The 22,658-nt window shown below is 38.1% G+C and overlaps 1 protein-coding gene and 1 long non-coding RNA gene across 9 annotated transcripts in view; one reads left to right on the top strand and one right to left on the bottom strand.

The window, feature by feature from the left end:
* Nucleotides 1-22,658, top strand: part of LOC128705821 (E3 ubiquitin-protein ligase mib1) — a 122,486-nt gene that overhangs the window by 56,641 nt on the left and 43,187 nt on the right. For 3 of the 4 annotated variants that reach the window (XM_070085193.1, XM_070085192.1, XM_070085195.1), the window contains exons 6-8: nucleotides 37-220; nucleotides 3,948-4,113; nucleotides 19,883-20,259. In XM_070085193.1, coding sequence (XP_069941294.1) covers nucleotides 37-220; nucleotides 3,948-4,113; nucleotides 19,883-20,259 — 727 coding nt within the window. The remainder of the gene's footprint in view (nucleotides 1-36; nucleotides 221-3,947; nucleotides 4,114-19,882; nucleotides 20,260-22,658) is intronic. The other variant, XM_070085196.1, reaches the window with a different exon arrangement.
* Nucleotides 1-22,658, bottom strand: part of LOC138852722 (uncharacterized) — a 177,115-nt gene that overhangs the window by 28,945 nt on the left and 125,512 nt on the right. Inside the window, exon 2 of one of the 5 annotated variants that reach the window (XR_011392037.1) lies at nucleotides 12,799-12,974. The exons of the other annotated variants lie outside the window; for them this stretch is intronic. This is a non-coding gene — a long non-coding RNA (uncharacterized lncRNA). The remainder of the gene's footprint in view (nucleotides 1-12,798; nucleotides 12,975-22,658) is intronic. 5 annotated transcript variants of the gene reach the window in all.

Raw genomic sequence — 22,658 nt, forward strand, 5'->3', positions numbered from 1 at the left:
AGTAATTTTGATAATGTTGAATTATATTAATTACAGTTCTGGTGATATGGGTGCACTAGAAGTGTGTGCAGAAGAAAGCCTGGAAGAGTGTATGGTGTGCTCAGACACAAAGCGGGATACACTATTTGGTCCTTGTGGACACATTGCCACGTGCTCCATCTGCTCCCCACGGGTTAAGAAGTGCCTCATGTGTAAGGAACCAGTACAGTCCAGAACCAAGGTAAAACAACTCATATACAATTACTCTAAATTGTGTAGGCAAGTAAAATAATTTATAAACTATCTAAGCAGTGGGATGATAAAAATGAAGAGCTATGCATGGCGTGAGTGAAGCTGATTTTACTCTGCCTAAAAATCTTCAGTATTACAATAAAACCTCAGTTTAATGGACAAATCTGTAGCCAGACAACCTCCAGAAGCAGTGCACAGTCTGTTAAATAATAAGAATTGTCCAGTATTCTTATGGTCCTCTGGGTATATTCACTTTAAATTGAACACACTAGTCCATTAAATTTGAAAATTATCCTTTACTGTGATCGTGAAAAATATTCTCAGTTCAGAGTTAAATCTGAAAATTGTACATTATTGTTATGATCATGGAAAATATTCTCAATTCAGGGATAAATCTGAAATCTGTCCCTTACTATTATAATCATGGAAAATATTTTCAGTCTGGATTTAATGAACCCTCACCCCTCCCCACATTAGCCCAGTAAATCAAGTGCTAAGTGTTATTATATTCATGGGAAAGCACCCACAATGATCATACAGTGCCTGAACATTTTGAGGTACATAATCAAATTCAGTTCGAGAAAGGGAAGGATAGCTCCTGTTCCTCGAATCAAGATCATTTTGAGCGTCAGGGTACCCTCCTTGATGGGTAACTGCAGCATGAACATTAACTACATGAGAGTCATTAACCCCTTGACTGTCGAAACCCCAAATCCTGAGGTGTCTTTTGATGTCGAGAAATTTGTGAAAAAAAAAAAAAATTCTTGTGAAATGATATAGAATCTTATAGAATCTTTTCCTGGTGGTAATCAAACCAAAAACACGAAATTTGACGGAAAACTTAAGGAATTACACTCTCGTGAAGTTAGCAACCTCGGCGATATTTATGAATCGGCGATTTTGCCCACTTTGAGCCCTATTTTCGGCTAATTCCATTGTTCCAGTCAACCAAACTCATAGCTATGTCTTTAAAACTCCATTTGTTCTATCGATTGAGTACAAGAAACTGCCCATTTACCAATTTCAACTACCCAATAATGTGGTCAGAAATTTGCAATTTGGCTAATTTCATGCAAATTAAAAAATAGGGTCTAGAATGAACAATGCAGACATTCCTGGCTCTAAACTAACATTTTCTTTGTTCATCAGTCATGTCTCCAGGCCCCTCTGATATTACTCTTGCTTTCTATTTTGAATTTTTATTCAAAAAAAAAAAATAGAATATTTACTGTTATGCAGACTACTGCAATATTGTAATAATTGTATAAATAATTTCAACCCATTCATGACTGCATATTAGAATGGCTAGTTGGACATTTATTGGACAATGACATCATTTGTTTACTTTTGAACATCGGCAAAAATCAAACATTTCCCCTACTTTGAGCTCCATTTCACGGTTCTTTTCGTAGTAAAACCAATCAAAATCACCTCTATTTCTATAATATGGTTTCCATTCTATCAAATGAGACCAAGAAAACGAGAATACAATCATAAATACTATATGAAAATACACCACAAAGTCAGAATTTTAATCCAAAAAAACGTTCAGATTTTTTTTTCTCATTATGCATTGCGTGCTGCAGGATTTTTTTATATGGTGCACACTGATCACACAGACCCATTCTCTCACATGTGGGCCTACCAGCTTTCTCCTGGTTGATTTGAAGCCGCTAGAATTTTTGAGTATATGTACGTCAAACATGGTTGCTCATAAGGTGTATATATACGACCAAAACGGTCAAAGGGTTAAGGCTGCATGTCACCTGTTCATTGTTGAAGCAGTGACGGCTCGTCCATGGGAGCTGCAGAGCTGCAGTCCCCCAGATGCTCCTGCCAGACGTATGACTTCATCAACCTTATGCTAAAATAATTTGCAACTGACAAATATATATTACAGGAAAAATCTGTTGTACGTATATTGTTTTCAATGTACATTGGTGCCCTGAGTTTTGTACAGCTCCCAGCTCGAACAGTTATGCAAGTGTATTTTAAGTGCTTTTGTAAGTGAATTTTTGGGGGTCTGAAACAGACTAATCTAATTTACATTATTATTTGTTGGAACAAATTCGTTTGGTAACAGCACTTGAACAGCCTTCTGAAACAAATTCTGGCTGAAACTCAGGGTACCACTGTATTTACAAGCAATTTTTTTTTGTTGAAACAAGATAAAAAAATGATTAAAAATGGAAGTTTGGTGCAGTACGATAGTATAGGTATTACTAGCATTACATCTGGCAGTGAGGAGCTGCATTCGATGCAGCACACACCCAGTTGCAATCATTTATTATGCTGTTCTATGAGGCTTGCAGTCACGCAGTCCCCCCATTCTATTTTTTGACAAGCTGCTACTGCAATCAAGAATACAGTGGAACCCTGGATATCAGCCGATGCAGATTTCGGCCACTTTTTTGACCGAAATTCTGTCCTGGATTTCGGCTGGCAACTCTGAAATCGGTCGTATTGGACGTGTCCACCCGCCATTCCCGTGTTCGTGAGTCAGTCTGGCTCTCTCTCTGGGTGAGTGAGCAACATTCCGCGCATTCATCGAAACATTTTGTTATAATCCATTGTTTTTTGTGGTTGTTTATTGAGTGCGACTGTAAAATAAGCAACCATTGGCCCAATGAAAGTTCCTAGTGCCAGCCCTTTGGTAAAGAAAGTGAGAAATAAGATAGAATTTAGTGAAGAAACCTTGTCCCACTTAAGGCAAATATTAAAGAGATGCCAGAAACAGACCTCTCTGGACAGTTTTTTGTGCAACAGGGGTGCAGTGACTAAAGCTGGCCTAGTGCCAGTAAAAAACGAAGAAGGGAAGTAACCCCAGAGAGCGACTAGATACCTGAAGTCCTTATGGAAGGGGACTTCCCTTCCAAACAATAAACTCTCCTCTCTCTCCCCTCCTCACCTTCAATATGCCAAGAAGAATCTTCAGTAAAGGTATGTAATGTTCAGTTATTAAAATTTGTGCTTTATATTTATCATTATTTTCTGTATGTAAAACTATAGCTAATCTTTAGAAAATGTATTTTTTGTTAATATTTTTGAGTGTCTGGAATAGATTAATTGGATTTACATTAATTCTTATGGGAAATACGTATTACTTTGATTTTCAGCTTTTTTGGAATTAGGCCGACCTTCAGGAACGGATTACGGCCGAAATCCAAGGTTCCACTGTACTTTAATTCCAATTTTAGAAAGTAAATTCTCAGTGTTTATACACAAATAGATGTGTACAATAGATGTGGGATTTTAGAGGCTGCTAAATGGAGCTCAAGATAGAGGTCTGTAAGACAAAAGTGCAGGAGGGGGGTAAGGGTTATAGCAGTGATGGGTAGTTACCCAACAATAGAAATAGAAACTCAGGGATTACCTTTATAGTGGGTTCTATGTATAGATAAGCTATATCATGTTTAGTGCTTCTGGAGGTGTTTATGGTTATACTTTTGAGTAGGGTATGCACATATAAATAGGTACCTTAGGTAGACATTGAGTATTTACTATTAATCAGACATGTACAAAAAAGTAACTCTTTCAAAATATAAGATTTAAAAAATCATTAATTCTAAATCCTGAAAGCTTCAGTAGACAGCCAGTCTAAAATTAGTTAACTTATGAAAATGATCTTTTATAAACATATTTAGTGACAGCACTGCATGTTATTTTTTATGTACCATACTCTGTACTGTAATTCTATTTATTAATGCATTTTTCAGATTGAAGAATGTGTAGTTTGTTCAGACAAACAAGCCACAGTTCTCTTCCAACCATGTGGACACATGTGTGCATGTGACAACTGTGCTTCCCTCATGAAGAAGTGTGTACAGTGTCGTGGAGTTATTGAAAAGCAAATCCCATTCATTGTTTGCTGTGGAGGACAAGGTAGGAAGGCATTATATATTTGTTATTCCTGAAGCTATTTCAGGATGGTTGAGAGGGGGAAAAAAAAAAGAAAACCTCCAGTACTATTTGCTTCATGTTTATCTCAACCTTATTAGAATCTTGATGCAGCTGTTTCCTCTCTAACATCATGCACTTTTGTTTCAGTTGTCCCTGTGATGATGCACAACTTGTATCTACAGTTTAGTAGTCAGGTTATTCACCCACTGAGTTAACCCCTTTTTCTTTTATTTGATATGATTGGATTTTTGTTCCATTTATACTCAGTATTATGATGAATTTCAATTATTAAAAAATAGTCGAAGAAATGTTCCTAGTTTAATGTATCCAATCTTTGTCAGATAATATGGAATTCTGATCATCCCTTATTTCACATTATTTTGTCTTAAATTTTTATTCAAACAGGTTTTCTTCTTGTATGAAGGCTAACTTTTGTAGCATTCCTGTGAATATAGATTTTGAAATAGTTTACTAAGATATTAAAGGATACTTTTTCAGATAAGCTATGAAGGAAGCCTGTCCAAGATATTTTTTCATGAACCCCCTATTAGTATGTTATGTATTGAACGAGGAATCTTCAGGTAACTGACACATCTGTTTATTTTGTGAGTGAGAAACTTGGGGTAAGGGAGTGAGGGGGCATTCACCACTTTATTAATTAGTAAGAATAATTTTTTTTTTTGCTGATTGAGAATCTAATATTTCATAAACTGATAGTGAAAATATAAAAAGTGAGCATCCATCTTAGCAGCAGATGCCAAAAGAAGAATGTATAATAATACAGTATAGTTGTGTTGATGCATGCAAGTGTGGTCTTTGATTGCTGTTGGTAGTCAAAGGAGCAGAGGTGTATTTGTGAGGTTTGTAAAATTTCCACTGGGTGCAGCACTTTCTACTGCTCTTTACGCTATTCCATTTTTCTACCACTGAAAAAAAAAAACTTTTTGGTACCCTTTTGACAGCTATACCAGTTTCCTTATAGTTTATAGCTATAGCCTTTTGTTCTGCCAGTTGATGACGTTAGGAAATCTTCCTTTCCAATTCTTCAGTATCATTTTATTGTCTTTAATGTGGTTATCATGTCTCCACTTTTCCTCTGTCAAAGAAATGGCATTCCTAATGTCCTCACCACTTCTCCATAGCTCACCATTTACCTGGGAACCATTTCATAGCTCATCTTTGGACTTTTTCTAGCTTCTGCACGTTCCAATTTTTGTCTTGTGTAAGATGGTTTTTCTAGCATTTTCTTATCCAAGTCTAAATGCTCTTTTAAAGATTGCTAGGAAATTCCTCAGCCATTGTATGCCTCCTATGTTTTACTGTTGCTGGATTAGTCTCTTTCGAGGAAATATATGCAATCCTTCCATTCCTCTAATCCTTTAATGACTTTCATGACTATTATAGTACTGGAGCTTGAATGATCAGACGTGAAATTTTGGGCTAAAGACACATGTATAACATTTCATTTGGAGAGGTGTTACAAATACAAATTTATTTCTTTTCTGCAGTATACAGTTAATGTAGTTTACAAATATTGTTAGGCACAAAAGAAAGCCACTGGCATGTAATGCATTTCGAGTGTGTCCCTCTGAAACCACAGTACGGGCAGGGATTGAACTTACTAGCCGAGAGTTCAATCCCTGCCTCTACCATGGTTTGTTTGCAATCGTGAGTCCCTCTGAAGTAACAGGTCTTATCGGAGGGGGGGGGGGGGTTGCCAATATGGATTTTGGGTAATATACAAAGCCTGGCTAGTCTTGGGTTGCTGAGTAATCTCCTGTGATTACTGCTCCAAAATTCATAATCTATGTAGGGACAAACACATTTGAACCCATACATGAGTACCAGTGGCTAGAAACAACCAAGACATTTCTGAGCCAGGCCTCCCACATACTTTGAAACAAAGATAAAAGCTACTGTACCTCTTACCCAGCATCTCAAGACCAACCGGGCACTATGGGTTACCCAAAACCCATAAAATCAGCATCTCCTCTCAGATCTATCATTTCAGATATCAGAAGTTCCCCCCCCCCTTTCCCCATACAGTAGCAATGAAACTTGTTGAAACTACTGGGTACCACAAGCCAGTCACATCTTGGGTGACCTCATCAACCAAGTGAAAGACATTATTATCAAGAACAAACATTTAGAGAGTTTTAATGTGAAAGCTGTCTTCACTCACCTACCCCACCCCACAGACCATCACACTACTCAGCAAAGCTAATATCAATTTAGATGTGCCCTTACCCAGCAAAGACTGTGAATCTGGTGGAACTGGCTATCAAATATAACTGTTTCAGCTACAGAGAAAAATGCAATGTTTTGGTATGGCCATGAGATTGCCTATTAGTGTAGTTTTAACAAATCTCTGCATAGTAGAGTACCTCAAGGCAGAACACATTTTACCAACCATCCCCAGAAATATATCATAGTTATGCTACAGAGATGATTTATTGAGTATTTTTTCTAAAAGACTGAAGATTTATACCAACTTTTACCTCAGCATAACAGTGCAGTCAGGTGATAACATGGCCTCAACATGAACTATAAACTACCACCATCTGGCTTGATGTGACCTCTCCACTATTTAAGTCCTGTTTTCAGTAAATTCTGTATAGGACTAACAGAGCCCCTAAGGGGTAAACCATTTCCTTAATAAAATGTCCAAAGTGTTACACATCTGTCTTTACCTCACAGTCTGTCAGAATTTATATACTGTATAACTTAGCACTGTATAGTATTTGTACAATATAATACAGAACTTTCCTGATTAACACTGAACTCTTTGTTCTCTAAATGCTTTCATCATACTTTCTCTGATGGCTTTTACCAGCAGTTTCACAACACTGCTTGTTACTGAAATAGACATATAATTCAGAGGATCATTCCTCTCTCTCTCTTCCCCCATTCCTTTTTTTTTTTTTTTTAAATATTGGCACAAAAATAAAGTGGTGAATATAGTATATGCTATGAAAAGAGACAGGCAAGTGAATGTTTGAGCCTAGGTGGATTTCAGTGAGGTAGTATCCATTGAATAATTATTTTAATACTGTGATAGTATTACTATACAAGTTATTAAAAGTAATTTTAATTTAAATAAATTGCAGAAGTTACGTCAAGAACTTAAAGGTAATAGCATGTACAGTAGGGCCCTACTTATATGGCAGATTAGGTTCCAGGCTACCACTGGAAAGCGGACATCGCCGGAAAGCAGAACGCCATTTTTTTACACTGATAAATGCCAGATAATAAGTTTACACTAACACATTTTAAGTTAGCAATAGAACTAGGCATTAGAAAAAACAAAAAAATACACATACAGTACACTCATTACTTACCTCAAAACCTTTGTAGTCTTAATGTAGGGTGAGAGGTGAGTAGTGTTTATTGTAACAAGTCAGGTGTGGTAGGTATGGTAGCCAGGCAGGCCACCCCACCCCACCCACACACATAATACAGTGGACCCCAGGTTAACGATATTTTTTCACTCCAGAAGTATGTTCAGGTGCCAGTACTCACCGAATTTGTTCCCATAAGGAATATTGTGAAGTAGATTAGTCCATTTCAGACCCCCAAACATACACGTACAAACGCACTTACATAAATACATTTACATAATTGGTCGCATTCGGAGGTGATCGTTATGCGGGGGTCCACTGTATACTACAACTTTTAAAGCACCCTAGAATGATAAAATGCATATACAGTGCACTCATTACTTACCTTAAAGTATTTGTAGTCTTAATGTAGGGCGAGAGGCGAGTAAACTAGAGAGAGAACAAGTAAATGAGAGAGGACAGAGCCGCAGAGTACGTAAACAGACAGACTCGCCTGGTGGGTTGATACATGTTCATTCATTAGGGATTTGCCGGTACTTCCGGCCCAGGTCTTCTCCAGATGGTGACCCGGCAATTTCCATGTCTGTGAAGCTTATACCATAATAAAAACACCTTACATTGTGTGCAAGTTGTCTCCATGTTGGTACAGTAGAATAAATAAAGAGCAACACTCCCATTTTCATGTACCACACCATTTTTAGAAGGAATGACGCTCTGAGTCAAGGCATACGAAAGGAATACAGTGGACCCTCGACTAACACTATTAATCCGTTCCTGAGAGCTCATCGTTAGTCAAAATAATCGTTAGTCAAGTTAATTTTCCCCATAAGAAATAATGGAAATCAAATTAATCCGTGCAAGACACCCAAAAGTATTGAAAAAAAAAAAAAATTTAACACATGAAATATTAATTTTAATACACACAAACTGAAGAAGACATGCACAGTTACATGACACTTACCTTTATTGAAGATCTGGTGATGATTGATGGGATGGGAAGTGGGGAGTGTGTTGATGGTCTTAGTGTTTAGAAGGGGAATCCCCTTCCATTAGGACTTGAGGTGGCAAGTCCTTTTTCGGGGTTACTTCCCTTCTTTTAATGCCACTAGGACCAGCTTGAGAGTCACTGGACCTCTGTCGCACAACATATCTGCCCATAGAGGCCTGTACCTCCCGTTCCTTTATGACATTCCTAACGTGTTTCACAACATTGTCAGTGTCACCAATAAACACTTGTTCAGGTTTCAGTCCTTCACTGTCTATGTACTCCTTGAATTCCTGCACATATTTTTCAGCTGCTTTTTGGTCCAAACTGGCAGCCTCACCATGCCTTATCACACTATGTATACCACTACGATTCTTAAATCTCTCAAACCAACCTTTGCTGGTCTTAAATTCACTCACATCACCACTAGTTGCTGGCATTTTTCTAATTAAATCGTCATGCGACTTCCTAGCCTTTTCACATATGATCGCTTGAGAGATGCTATCTCCTGCTATCTGTTTTTCGTTTATCCATACCAATAACAGTCTCTCAACATCTTCTACCACTTGCGATCTCAGTTTCGAAAACATAGTTGCACCTTTGGCAAGAACAGCTTCCTTGATTGCCGTTTTCTTGGTCACAATAGTAGCGATGGTTGATTGGGGTTTTGTGTACAGCCTGGCCAGCTCGGAGACATGCACTCCACTTTCATACCTAGCAATGATCTCTTTCTTCATATCCATAGTAATTCTCACCCTTTTTGCTGTAGGGTTGGCACTAGAAGCTTTCTTGGGGCCCATGGTGACTTATTTTGCAGGTGCAATCACTAAAAAGGCTGTGATAATATGAAATGTTCCGATTGTATGCTTGGAAGCGACCGCGGTGGCTGGCTGGCCAGAAGTGGACGCGTCTCAGACGGAAGGAATAGTGTTGGTCGAGTTTTTTAGCGCTAATCGAGGCAAAATTTTTGCAATAAAATGTATCACTAGTCAGATTTATCGTTAATGAATGCCATCGCTGGTCGAGGGTCCACTGTACATGTAATTTTATACAGATACCCCCAGTAATACTATTGCGTAAGATAAGAGATAAGATACACATTTTCTTTGGTGTTGGACTAATAATAATAATATCTTTATTTCTACAAGTACATGTACAAGGTATACGGGCCTCTCTGACATCAGTGAGATACTGCTATATAGAAAACTGCTTGTTATGCAGAGAATTTTGGGCAAATTAAGTCAGTTTTGTCCCAGGATACGACTGACACCAGTTGACTAACTCCCAGGTACCCACTTTACTGATGGGTGAACGTAGACAACCCGTGTAAAGAAACACACCCAATGTTTTTACCCTCACTGGGAATTGAACTCAGACCCTCAGCATTTGAAGCGAGAACTTCAGCTACCAGGCCATGGGGCACTGTGGCCTGTTAGCTAAAACGTCTCATATTTACGATAATTTATTCTATTGTGGGTGTATTTATCATGTTTATATGTTACATAGCATGTTTATTATATAATTTTGAAAAAAATATCATAGATGGATTAATCAAAATGTCTGTATTAACATTTTATATGGTATTTAATGCACCTCAGAGTGATTATTGTGTTATTACAGTATTATCATTATTTTAACCCTTTCACTGTCAAGTGCCATAGTACTATGGCTTGCAAGCCAGTGTTGGTGCTGTTGTATTATGCCAAAATTCTAGCGGGAAAAAGCTGGTAGACCTACATGTGAGAGGATGGGTCTGCATGATCAGTGTGTGCAGTATAAAAAATTCCTGCAGCAAGCAGTGCACGAGAAAAAAAAAAATACCGACTTTGAGGTGTGTTTTTGTATGGTATTTATGGTTGTATTCCTGTTTTCTTGGTCTCGTTTGATAGAATGGAAGATATATTATAGACATAGAGATGATTTTGATTGGTTTCCTGATGAAAAGTACCTTGAAATTGAGCTCAAAATAGTGGAAGTGTTCAATTTTTGCCAATGTTCAAAAGTAAACAAATGGCATCACTGTCCAATACATGTCCAACTGGCCAGTCTGATATGCAGTCATGAATGGGTTGACATTATTTATACAATTATTACAATAATGCAGTAGTCAGGATAACAGTAAATCTTCTATTTTTTGTGTGAATAAAAATTCAAAATGGAAAGTAAGAGTAATATAAGAGGGGCCTGGAGATGTGACTAATGAACAGAAAATAATGTTAGTTTAGTGCCAGGAATGTCTGCACTGTTTGTTCTGGACCCTGTTTTGAAATTGGCATCTTTTGAAATTTGTGTGAAATTGGCCAAATTGCCAATTTCTGACCGCTTCATTGGGTAGTTGAAATCGGTAAATATGCAGTTTCTTGTACTCACTCAATAGAACAAATGGAGTTCTAGTGGAATAACTATGAATTTGGTAGACTGGAACAATGGAATTGGCCGAAAATTGGGCTCAGTGTGGGCAAAATCGCCGATGTGTATATATCGCCAAGACTGCTAACTTTGCAAGAACATAATTCTGTAAGTTTTCCATCAAATTTCGTACTTTTGGTGTCATTACCATCGGGAAAAGATTTTTATTTCTTTGACACTGAGAGCAAGTTTGTGAGCAAGGGTCTCGACACTTAATATGGCATCAAGACTAATAAGACACTCTTGGCGATTTTAACGTATACCTGCATGCCAGCACAGAAGGTTTATTTAGGTATGGGTACACATAAGTATAATTATCAGAGTACAACCTCTCCTCACTTAGCGACGTACTCGTTTATTGACGCCTCGGACTTACAATGGGCTCTCTGACCAGTATGCATACCTAAATAATGTATATTACAGCTGATTTCCTCTATTCTGTTTATTACAATGTACAGTACACTGCTGTATAAACATTTTAAAAATACTCCAGAAATGTTATAAATGGTGCAAAGGTGATATTACAACAATGTCAAAGATAGTTGACACAAACCCACTACTATTATAGTATGCTCCTCACTTAGCAATGAATTAGTTTACCTACCTGGTCTTAGGAACGGAACTCCATTAAATGAGGAGAGGCTGTATATATAAAATTTGAAATAACTTTAAAACACTTGAAATTTTGGAAAGTTTCCAGACATAATGGAGAGTCATGCTCACGGAGAATGTAAACAAACCGGGTGGCTCCGTGGTGACTGTATTAGAAAGTCAGGTGGGGGGAGTCGTATAGCAAGTTTTGGTCATAAATTGAAATGTCCGTATTAGTGGAATGCTGTAAGGTAAAACGCTGTAAAGTGGGGCCCTGCTGTATAGTGAATGTCATTTTAAGAGCTAGAAAATGTGAAATATTAATTGACTGCTATGATGATATGAGCTGTGAGACTAACAGACAAGTTACAATATTCTTGGATGGGGAAGGAGGGGTGGAGACAATCAGGTTTGATCCAAGGAAGATGAGGGCAGATCATATTCCATAGATCCAAAGCACTAGTGCCAAAGAACCTTAAGGGGAAACAATCTGTAGTTAGCTAGAGATAATTAATATATGTACCAAATTAGCATGTATATTTTGTAACCTGCATATCAAAAACTATAAATTTACACATTTATTGTATTTGTGAAAGATTTTTTATACATAGTACAGAATAGTATTTCGTACTAATTTAAAAATTCAATATTTGATTCTGTTGTGCAAAAGACCTACTATATGCTGTATGCATGCACTCTATTTTCCCTATAAGCTATTTTAAACATGAAATTGTTCTTTTCATTTTCAATCTAACTTATTTTTTCCACTCTTTTATGCTCATATTAACTTTATGGATTTATAATAAAACTGACAATTTTAACCTCCCTCACACTTAGGAAATCAGTAAATTACCCTCCAAATCGTTAATTGTTATTGCACAATTTGGCTGAAAATTTCTTAGGAGTATTAGGTTGTCTTCAACATAAAACTTCATTATGATCAGAGGAATAGTTATGAAAAATATACTTTTGCATATTAGCTTTAAATTATAGTACAGGTCCACATCCCTTTATCCGAAAAGTTTCGAAAACCGAAGTTTTTCGTGCATTGTGGAGCGTCAGTCATCTCTACATAACTCCAGTGCCGCCACATGGTGGCATGACCCAGCACTGACAGCCAGAGTGGCAGGCGTCAGTTGTGTCTCAGCGCTTGTGGTGTGTTTGACAAAAACCTTAGTCCTGAACCAATTTACAGTGCTGATGAAACAGCTCTCTTCTGGCGCTGTGTTCCTAGAAAAACATTAACACAGCTGATGAGAGAGCACCAACAGGTTTTAGGGATGCTAAGGACAGTGATTGGAAAAAGCAAACATCTGAGATGTCTGAAAGGTGTGCGCAATTTACCTGTGCATTATTATGCCAACGAGAAAGCATTGGTAACTCAAAAAATGTTTTCCCGACTGGTTCAGTAACCACTTCATACCAGCTGCACGAGCTTATTGCAGGCAAGCTGGACTAGAAGAAAACTAAAATTTTATTGTTCCTGGATAACTGCTCTGCACATCCCCATACCGAACTTCCTGTGAAAAGTACAAATAAGCATGAGAATAATAGTGATGATGACATTGTGAACACAGATGAAAAAGTCCCCATAGACGATATGGTGAAAATGTGTGATCAGTTAATTGCTGGCCTTGAACAATGTGCATTTATCAGTGAGCAAGAGATTATGGCAATTTACTCAGAGAAATTACTGTGTTAATAAGACAGATGACACTTGTAGTCTATAATTATCCCAGTTAGTGACAGTATTCATACATTTTTACTGCAGTGTTAATGTTTGATTATGGGATGCTGCCCTAGATTCCACCTTCATTCTGAAATTCAAAAAATTCTGAAATTCAAAGCACTACTGGCCCCAAGGGTTTTGGATAAAGGAATGTAGACCCATACTACCTCAAAGAGCACCCCAATATTGGCAAGCCTAGATATGTAGCTCCCAGCTATACTGTAGTAACTAATCTTTTTTATATAGATAATGTGCAGTACATTATTGCGACACAGATGAATGTTATCACTCCCACAACTTCATAAGTAATCATTTGTGTTTAATGTAAATAGCTAGCCTTTCCTCTATGCAGAAATAATTGACATGATTTAAATGCTTTTTAGTAAATTCAAATCATTCCACAACTAGCCTTATCATTAAAGTTAAATTTGTTTATGGAGAATGCTTAATGTATGTACTTTTTCCTTTCATTCCGATATCGTGATTCCAGATTTTTTTTTTAAATAACTGGCTCTGCTTGCTGTTTCTAGCTTATGGCTGTGCTTCATGTGGCTCAGTAGTATGAGGTTATAATATTCTGTATCGTGTAATGTATGAAAAGGTAAAACAAGGGTGCTTGGTCATGGCTCACCATTGAGTATAAGGAAACTTGACAATCTGCAGACAATTTCACATTATATTTATGGGAAAGTGTTAAACCTGTAAGGGTCATATGGCCCTTGGAGAAATGGGAGGCAGTCAGGTTTGATTCAAGGAAGGGAAAAGTATGTAAAATTTTATAGATCAACAGACCCTTACCAGCATCAAGGAAACTCCATCGAGCATTTTACACATCAGTTTTATTGGCTAAGAGCTCTTATTCTGCTTCAACTCATTTCAAAGCCCAACCCTATCTAAGGTATACTACCATCCCTTAGGATGCAACACAACAGTTGACTAACACCCAGGTACCTACTTACTGCTAGGTGAACAGGGGCCGCAGGTGCAAGGAAACATGCCCAACATTTCCACCTATACTGGGAATTGAACCACTGAGTGCACTGCCAGCCAACCCATGGGGCACCTGCTAAAGTTTATTCCAATCTCTCTGAATTTTAGAGATGGATAATTTTTCTATAAATATCTTTTCATAACCCTTACACATTTTGACATGAATCAGATGCAGAAATAGCACAGGCCAATCCCCTGTACAGTGGAACCTCGGCTTACAAACTTAATCCGTTCCATGACCTTATTCGTATTCTGATTTGTTCGTATGCTGAGTCAATTTTCCTCATTTAAATTAACTGAAAAGTCATTAATCCGTTCCGGTGGAATTCCTACTCTTGGAGGCAGGAAAAATACACTTCAGTATAATGCTAATATCAACTCTGCAGCTTATTTATCTCTCACAATTGATCTAATATGACATAATAAACAATATAAATAACATAGAAACCTTAAATATACTCTAGAATGAATAAAATGCAGTGGACCCTTGGTTACTGGCCGTAATCCATCCAGAAGGTCGGCCTAAAACCGAAATAATATTTCCCATAAGAATTAATGTAAATTCAATTAATCCATTCCAGACACCCAAAAATATTAACAAAATACAGTGGACCTCCGCTTAACGATCACCTCCCAATGCGACCAATTATGTAAGTGTATTTATGTAAGTGCGTTTGTACATGTATGTTTGGGGTCTGAAATGGACTAATCTACTTTACAATATTCCTTATGGGAACAAATTCGGTCAGTACTGGCACCTGAACATACTTCTGGAGTGAAAAAATATCGTTAACCGGGGTCCACTGTATACATTTTTTAAAACTTATAGTTTTACATACACAAAACAATGGGAACTAAATAAAATAAATAAATTAACATTTAAATCACTATTACATACCTTTATTGAAGACTTGTTGGCTTATGGAAGACAGGGAAGAGGAGAGAGGGAGGACTGACTATTGTTTGGAAGGGGAATCCCCCTCCATAAGGACTTCAGGTATCAAAGCCTTCTCTGGGGTTACTTCTCCCCCTGCCTACTATACTCCCTGCATGCCTGCTACACTCCCTGCCTGCCTGCTACACTCCCTTCCTCCATATTACACTCCCTGCCTCCATTTTACACTTTCAGCCTCCCTGCTACACTCCCTCCCTCCATGCTATACCCCCTGCCTTCCTTCCACAGCATATATGTAAAGAACCTAGGATAACCCCCCAAAAAAAAGTCAAGAGTGACTTGTTTCCATTGGGGTCCTGCCTGCCTGCTACACTCATCAGAGCACAAGAAAGGAGCACTACAGCAGGCCTACTGACCCATGCAAAGCAGGTCCATGTCACCCTCCGGCTTAACCCAATGACCCACCTAGTCAGGTCACTTCCATTAACCCTTTCAGGGTCCGTCCCGTAGATCTACGGCTTTACGTTCAGGGTCCAAACCGTAGATCTACGCCATGAGCTCAGCTCACTCTGATAAACTGTGAGTGGTACATTTGGGCCTAGATATGAGAGAATACATCTATGTGGTATGTGTGCACCACATAAAACAGATCCTGCAGCACACTGTGTATAATGAGAGAAAAAAAATGAAATCATGATTTTTCGATTAAAACAGCAACTTTGCAGTGTTTTTTCGTATGTTTTTTATAGTTGTATTTGCGATTTCTTGGTCTCATTTGATAGAATGGAAGACATATTACAGAAATAGAGATGATTTTGATTGGTTTTAGCATTGGAAATGGCTTGAAACTGAGCTCAAAGTAGCGGAAATGTTAAATTTTTGCCGATATTCAAGAGTAAACAAACTACCTCACACGTCTAATACACATCAGCTGGTGGGTCTAATATACATTCACAAATATGGTGATGATATTTATACAATTATTACAGTATTGCATAACAGTAAATCTTCTATTTTTTGGTGTGAATAAAAATTCATTATGTGAATAAAAAATCAAAATGGAATTTATTTGTAAAGCCTCAAAACATAACTAATGAACAGAGGAAATGTTAGTTTAGTGCCAGGAATGCCTACATTGTTCATTCTGGACCCTATTTTGAAATTGGAATATTTTGAACTTTGTGTTAAATTGGCCGAATTAACAATTTCCGATCACTTTATTTTGTAGTTGAAACAGTTGACTTGGCGATTTCTTGTGCTCAATCGATAGAATAGAAGTAATACTAGTGAAATAGCTAAGAATTTGGTTGATTGGAATAATGTAATTGGCCTAAAATGGGAGTCAAAGTCGGCAAAATCGCCGATTCGTAAATATTGCTGACACATCAAAATTCGCGAGAGCATAATTTCGTCAATTTTCCACCAAATTTCGTACTTTTTGTTTTATTACCTTCACAAAAAGATTCTCTACGATTTCATAAGAAAAAATAAAAAATTTTTTTTTTTGAAAATTCTTGGACACTGGTGCGTGACTCCAGATTTGGGCCTTGGACCCTGAAAGGGTTAAGAAAGGAGCATGGTATCAGTCGTAGTAGCACAAGCTAGTCAGGTCCAACTCACACCCACTCATGTATTTATCTGACTTATTTTTAAAACTACACAATGTTTTAGCCTCTATAACTGTACTCGGGAGTTCGTTCCACTCATCCACAACTCTATTACCAAACCAGTGCTTTCCTATATCCTTCCTGAATCTGAATTTTTCCAACTTGAAACCATTTCTGCGAGTCCTGTCTTGGCTGGAAATTTTCAGCATGCTATTTATATCCCCTTTATTTATTCATGTTTTCCATTTATACACCTCGATCATATCCCCCCTAATTCTATGCCTTTTTAGAGAGTGCAGATTCAGGGCCCTCAGTCTATCCTCATAGGGAAGATTTCTGATACATGGGATCAACTTTGTCATCCTCCTCTTTACGTTTTCCAGTGCATTTATATCCCGGCCTTCCTGCTAAACTCCCTTTTGCAACATTAGCTTCCTTGATTTCTACTTTCTTTGCCAGGATGGAAGTGATTGTTGATTTGGATTTCCCATTCATCCTGGCAAGTTCTAGTACTCAAACACCAGTCTCATACTTTTCAACAACGTTTCTTAAAGTTCATCATGTTTCTCACTTTCTTTACTAAAGGAACTTTCTCTGGGCCCATGGTTGCTTATTTTGCAGTTGCATTCAATCAATAACCACAAAAAACAGTGGATTATAGCAAAATATTTGGATGAATGAGCAAAAGTTTCCTCACTCCCCCCAGACACAGCCAGACTGACTCACGTACGAGCGACTGGTGGGCAGGTGGGTGGATAAGCGAAATAACAGCCGATAACCAGAATAAAATTTCAGCCAAAAAACCAGGCAATAACCGAATTGGCCGATATCCAGAATGGCCGATAACCGAGGGTCCACTGAATGTCATCATTATGTGACAAGTGGAGGCAACCTTAACTGTTCCCACATTGTTGTGGTATTCACTGCCATCTAGCGATGGCCTTTCGAAGCCATCTATTTTTATAATTATTATAGTACATTATTATTATTATTATTATTTGTATTATTTATTATTTTTATTATCACACTAGCCGATTCCCACCAAGGCAGGGTGGCAGGAAAAAGAAAAACTTTCACCATCATTCACTCCATCAATGTCTTGCCAGAAGGGTGCTTTACACTACAGTTTTCAAACTGCAACATTAACACCCCTCCTTCAGAGTGCAGACACTGTACTTCCCATCTCCAGGACTCAAGTCCGGCCTGCTGGTTTCCCTGAACCCCTTCATAAATGTTACTTTGCTCACACTCCAACAGCACGTCAAGTATTAAAAACCATTTGTCTCCATTCACTCCTATCAAACACGCTCACGCACGCCTGCTGGAAGTCCAAGCCCCTCACACACAAAACCTCCTTTACCCCCTCCCTCCAACCTTTCCTAGGCCGACCCCTACCCCGCCTTCCTTCCACTACAGACTGATACACTCTTGAAGTCATTCTGTTTCGCTCCATTCTCTCTACATGTCCGAACCACCTCAACAACGCTTCCTCAGCCCTCTGGACAACAGTTTTGGTAATCCCGCACCTCCTCCTAACTTCCAAACTACGAATTCTCTGCATTATATTCACACCACACTTTGCCCTCAGACATGACATCTCCACTGTCTCCAGCCTTCTCCTCGCTGCAACATTCATCACCCATGCTTCACACCCATATAAGAGCGTTGGTAAAACTATACTCTCATACATTCCCCTCTTTGCCTCCAAGGACAAAGTTCTTTGTCTCCACAGACTCCTAAGTGCACCACTCACCCTTTACATTATTATTATAATGGGGAAGTGCTTGTGGGGGGAGGAGATGGAAGGTATTCAGGCTTAATTTAGTGAACTGGAACACAGATCCAATTCCCTAGATCAAGAACCCCTCACCATGTACATACTAATAACTATAATAATAATAATAATAATAATAATATATAATAATAATAATAATAATATGTAATAACAGTAAGGAGAAATTTAGAAGGCTGCCAGTAGTTGGCACCACGATCAACAAAACATTGGTAACCACTACCACTCTCCACCTGTCTAGACTTAAGTAATCTGTAGGTTAAGTCTGCCCAAAATGCCTCGGCATGATAGTGGCTTTCTTTGCTCCAGTCATTTTATAATATGTCAACACACATTGTAACCTTTGCAAAGAAATAAATATTTTATTTATTTATTTATTTATTTAAGGAACCTCCCTTGAGGGAGATGTACGCATCCTGAAATTTCATTCTTATCCAGAAGCAAAAAATTGACTGAACAACGGTTCGTATCCTGAAAAGTTCGCATGGTGGGGCGTTCGTAAGCCGAGGTTCCACTGTATTTATATGTTATTTGCTATATGTCTAATAGTATCCTGTAAAAATCTATACATCTCTGCTCTGGCTCCCAGAGAGAGACTGAATTTCCTAAATTTGTTTTCGTCACATATACAGCAGTGCTTGAAAGCACTAAATCAACAAGGGTCATACAGCGCTGTGGGGCAGAAAATAGTGCCGGGTCTATAAACAGCTAGTTGGAAAAGGGATCAGAAGTGAGGGAAGAAAAGGGCTGAAAGGGGCACAAGGGGCTATATGTCAAAGTTCGTGTAGTAAAGCACTTGCTGACAAAAAGTTAAAAAGTGATTGTAAGTCAAAGGCAGGACCGTCAGCAAAGAGGGAAGATAAGCTTGATGAATAAAATGCCTCAATATTTAAAAAAAAAAATTGTTGGATTGACCCCCTCCCCTCCTAAAGACTGCTGTTTATTTCGTTAACTTACACCAGCTTGCCACAATTCATTTCTTGCAATATTGTGTGTGTTTGGCCTAGTTTTATATTTAACGTAATCTTCTTAGAAACTTAAGTAGCAATGTTCAGATTTTTTTTGTATGGTGCCTTTTTCATAATGCACCATTATTAAAACTTCGACTACTGTGTAAAATTCTTAGAACTCTTATTAAAAATTTTGTCAAGAGTGGCTCCTGTATTTTGATTTATTGCAGAAACTGTAATAACATTCTTTCGGAGTTATGTACTGTATATTATGGGGCTCAACAAGTCTAATATACCACATGTACAGAAACTAAAGACAATAGTTTTTACAATTTTCTAAAGCTTTTTGTAACAAAATGCTCTTCATAATAATAAGCTACAGTATATATATAATTGCATGTTTATCAAAATAGCATCACTAATTGTTTTCTTAATTATATTAACTGATGCATCGTAACCTTGCAGTGGTGGGCTCCATCCCGGGTCCTGGTGTGGCCCCCAACAACAGTACCAGTGAAGGAGGTGGTGGTGGCAGTGGTAGTGGTGGCAGTTTGATGGATTCAATTGCAAATAACCTTAACTGGGATCATAACCTTCCAGCACCAGCATCCATTCTTCCTGGTGGTGCCAACAACAGTAGTGGTAGCAGTACTGTTGGCGGTAGTGGTGGTGGTGGTGGTGGTGGCAGCAACAATACTGGCAATGTGACAGCTGGAGCAGCGTCAACTGCTGGAGTTGTGGTCCCCGGACCGACAGGACCACTTATGAATAATGGCTCCCGAGACATGTCATCTGCAGATTTGCAGAAACTACAGCAGCAACTCCATGACATTAAAGAACAGGTTGGATTACTTAAGTTTGTGAATTGCCTTATTTCAGTTTTGAATACTGTATCCATTGCATCATTATATTCATGGGGATACACTAAACATGTAGGGTTCATACATGGGCTCACCTATTTGCTTAGCTTTAGCAAACCTCTACATAAGAGTAACTCAAAGCAGAATACTTTACCCATCATCCCCAATAACATAACAAAGCTACACTATGATTTGGATTTTGCTACTGAAAAGGCTAGTTTATTGTGCACCCACATCATCCTGTGGATGGTAATAAAAGAGCATATGAATACACAAAAGACCTAGGAACTAGGCTTCAAAAGGTTTAACAGGAGTACATCTAAATTTATATTTGCAATTGTCTTTTCTGTTGTAAGCAAATTTACTGTATTTCGTGACTTACAAGACTTGTTTTAGTTTCAATGGCTCAACATAAGACGTAACTGGGAGAGCTACAGCCCATCCACACCCAAACATATAGCTCCCATCACTGACCTTCAGTTTATAGGATGCAGGATTGTTTTTGGAGACATTTTATGGAAAAAAAAAAGTGTCTAATCAGCCGCAAAATATGGTACATTAGTATACAGTGGACCCCCGGTTTATGATATTATTTCATTCCAGAAGTATGTTCAGGTGCCAGTACTGAACGAATTTGTTCCCATAAGGAATATTGTGAATTAGATTAGTCCATTTCAGACCCCCAAACATACACGTACAAACGCACTTACATAAATACACTTACATAATTGATCGCATTGGGAGGTGATCGTACAGTGGGGGTCCACTGTATTTGCTTAATATGTTTGGAATCTTATTTTCACTCATAGAATGCCTTTACATGTCACAGTTAATTACATTATCTATCTCTTTATTCCTCAGTAAGTGGACAATAAAGTATAGTGTTCAAGAAAGTATCCATAAGGCTAACCACATAGTTTGCATGTAGTTTGATCATCCACATGTTTGCCAAACTGCCAGATATACTTCTAATGAAGCATAAGCCTGACTACTACAAAATCAGCCTGCTCACATTGGAAGTTACTCCATAAACATACTTATCTATGTTTATGTGATGATATATTAGTCATTTTTCCTAAAAGACAGCATTCACATCCCTTACACCATCAGCAATGTGGAGCCCACCATATAGTTTATGATCAAGGAAGAGGAGGGTACCTCAGATTCCTTAGATTATGAGATCTTCACAGCATCCAGGCTCCCTCAGTGAAGGGTGTAACCATTACTTTAATCCCTGCAGGTAAAAGGAATCTCCACCTTTAACCCTTTGACTGTCGCAGGCCCCTTTCTGAAACTGTCATTCTATGTCGCAAAATATTCGAAAAAAAAAAAATTATTTTTCTTATGAAAATGTTAGGAATATTTTTCCAAGTGTTTTAAGCCTAAAAAAAATTTTTGCCATCAGTACTTACCGAGATATAGAGCTGCAAAGTTTGCAGAAAGTGACGTGCATACGGCAACAGCGGCGACTGCCGCCCACCTGGTATTCTTTTTACTCTAATTCAAAGGTTTCTTGCATTTTTCAATATTTTTCTTTTCCAAGTAACTTATGTGGCCTGTGAGACCAATGTAAGGTGCATTGTTCAAATATACACTCATTGTTTACAACACAATAACAGAACAAACTTTATCACTATTAGTTTGTGTATACACTTTGTTTACACAAACAATACAAAACAATGTTTATTACTATCGTTCCATAATATATATACATATGTATAGTCACTGAACACGTTCCTAGAACTGCTGCAGCTTGTGGAACTCTTTGAAACATGGGTATATGCAGAGGGGCACTTGACACTCCTCACACATAAAACGAGCGTGTCTGCGTGTTTGTGGGCGTTTTGTGGTATGTGTACATACATAACACCTCTTCTGAGCATTTTTCTTGGCAGTAGTAGGAGGCAGTTGTATGGGGTAGTGATCACCAGGCCTGAAAGGAGACGACGTGTGTTGGTAATTTCGTGGGCGCTGGTCTATTGCAGGTGTTGCTCCTTGGTACTTTGCGATTATTTGTCTGATTACTGACAAACAAAATTCACCATATTTTGGTGTTTTGTTGGTCTTCAACTTGTATATGTTATAAGCATTTAGCATAGAGATATCAACAAGATGGAAAAAAAGTTTTATATACCACTTATAACTCTTGTGTACACAATCTGCAAACCCAATCTGCATGTCACATTTGTCCACTAAGCGCATATTGAGGTTGTAGTCCATGACAGCTGCAGGCTTTAGAATGGGTTCATTGGTCTCTCTGTTGTGCCTGCCACTGTGTGCCATTTCGTTTCGGTGAACTGATGTCAACAATGTGACATCACGTTTGTCATGCCACCGAAATGCCATGATGTCATTGGCAGCAAAGGCTTGCACCTCACGTC

The sequence above is a fragment of the Cherax quadricarinatus genome, chromosome 15 (assembly GCF_038502225.1).
Source record: "Cherax quadricarinatus isolate ZL_2023a chromosome 15, ASM3850222v1, whole genome shotgun sequence".
NCBI classification, from domain to species: Eukaryota; Metazoa; Arthropoda; class Malacostraca; order Decapoda; family Parastacidae; genus Cherax; species Cherax quadricarinatus.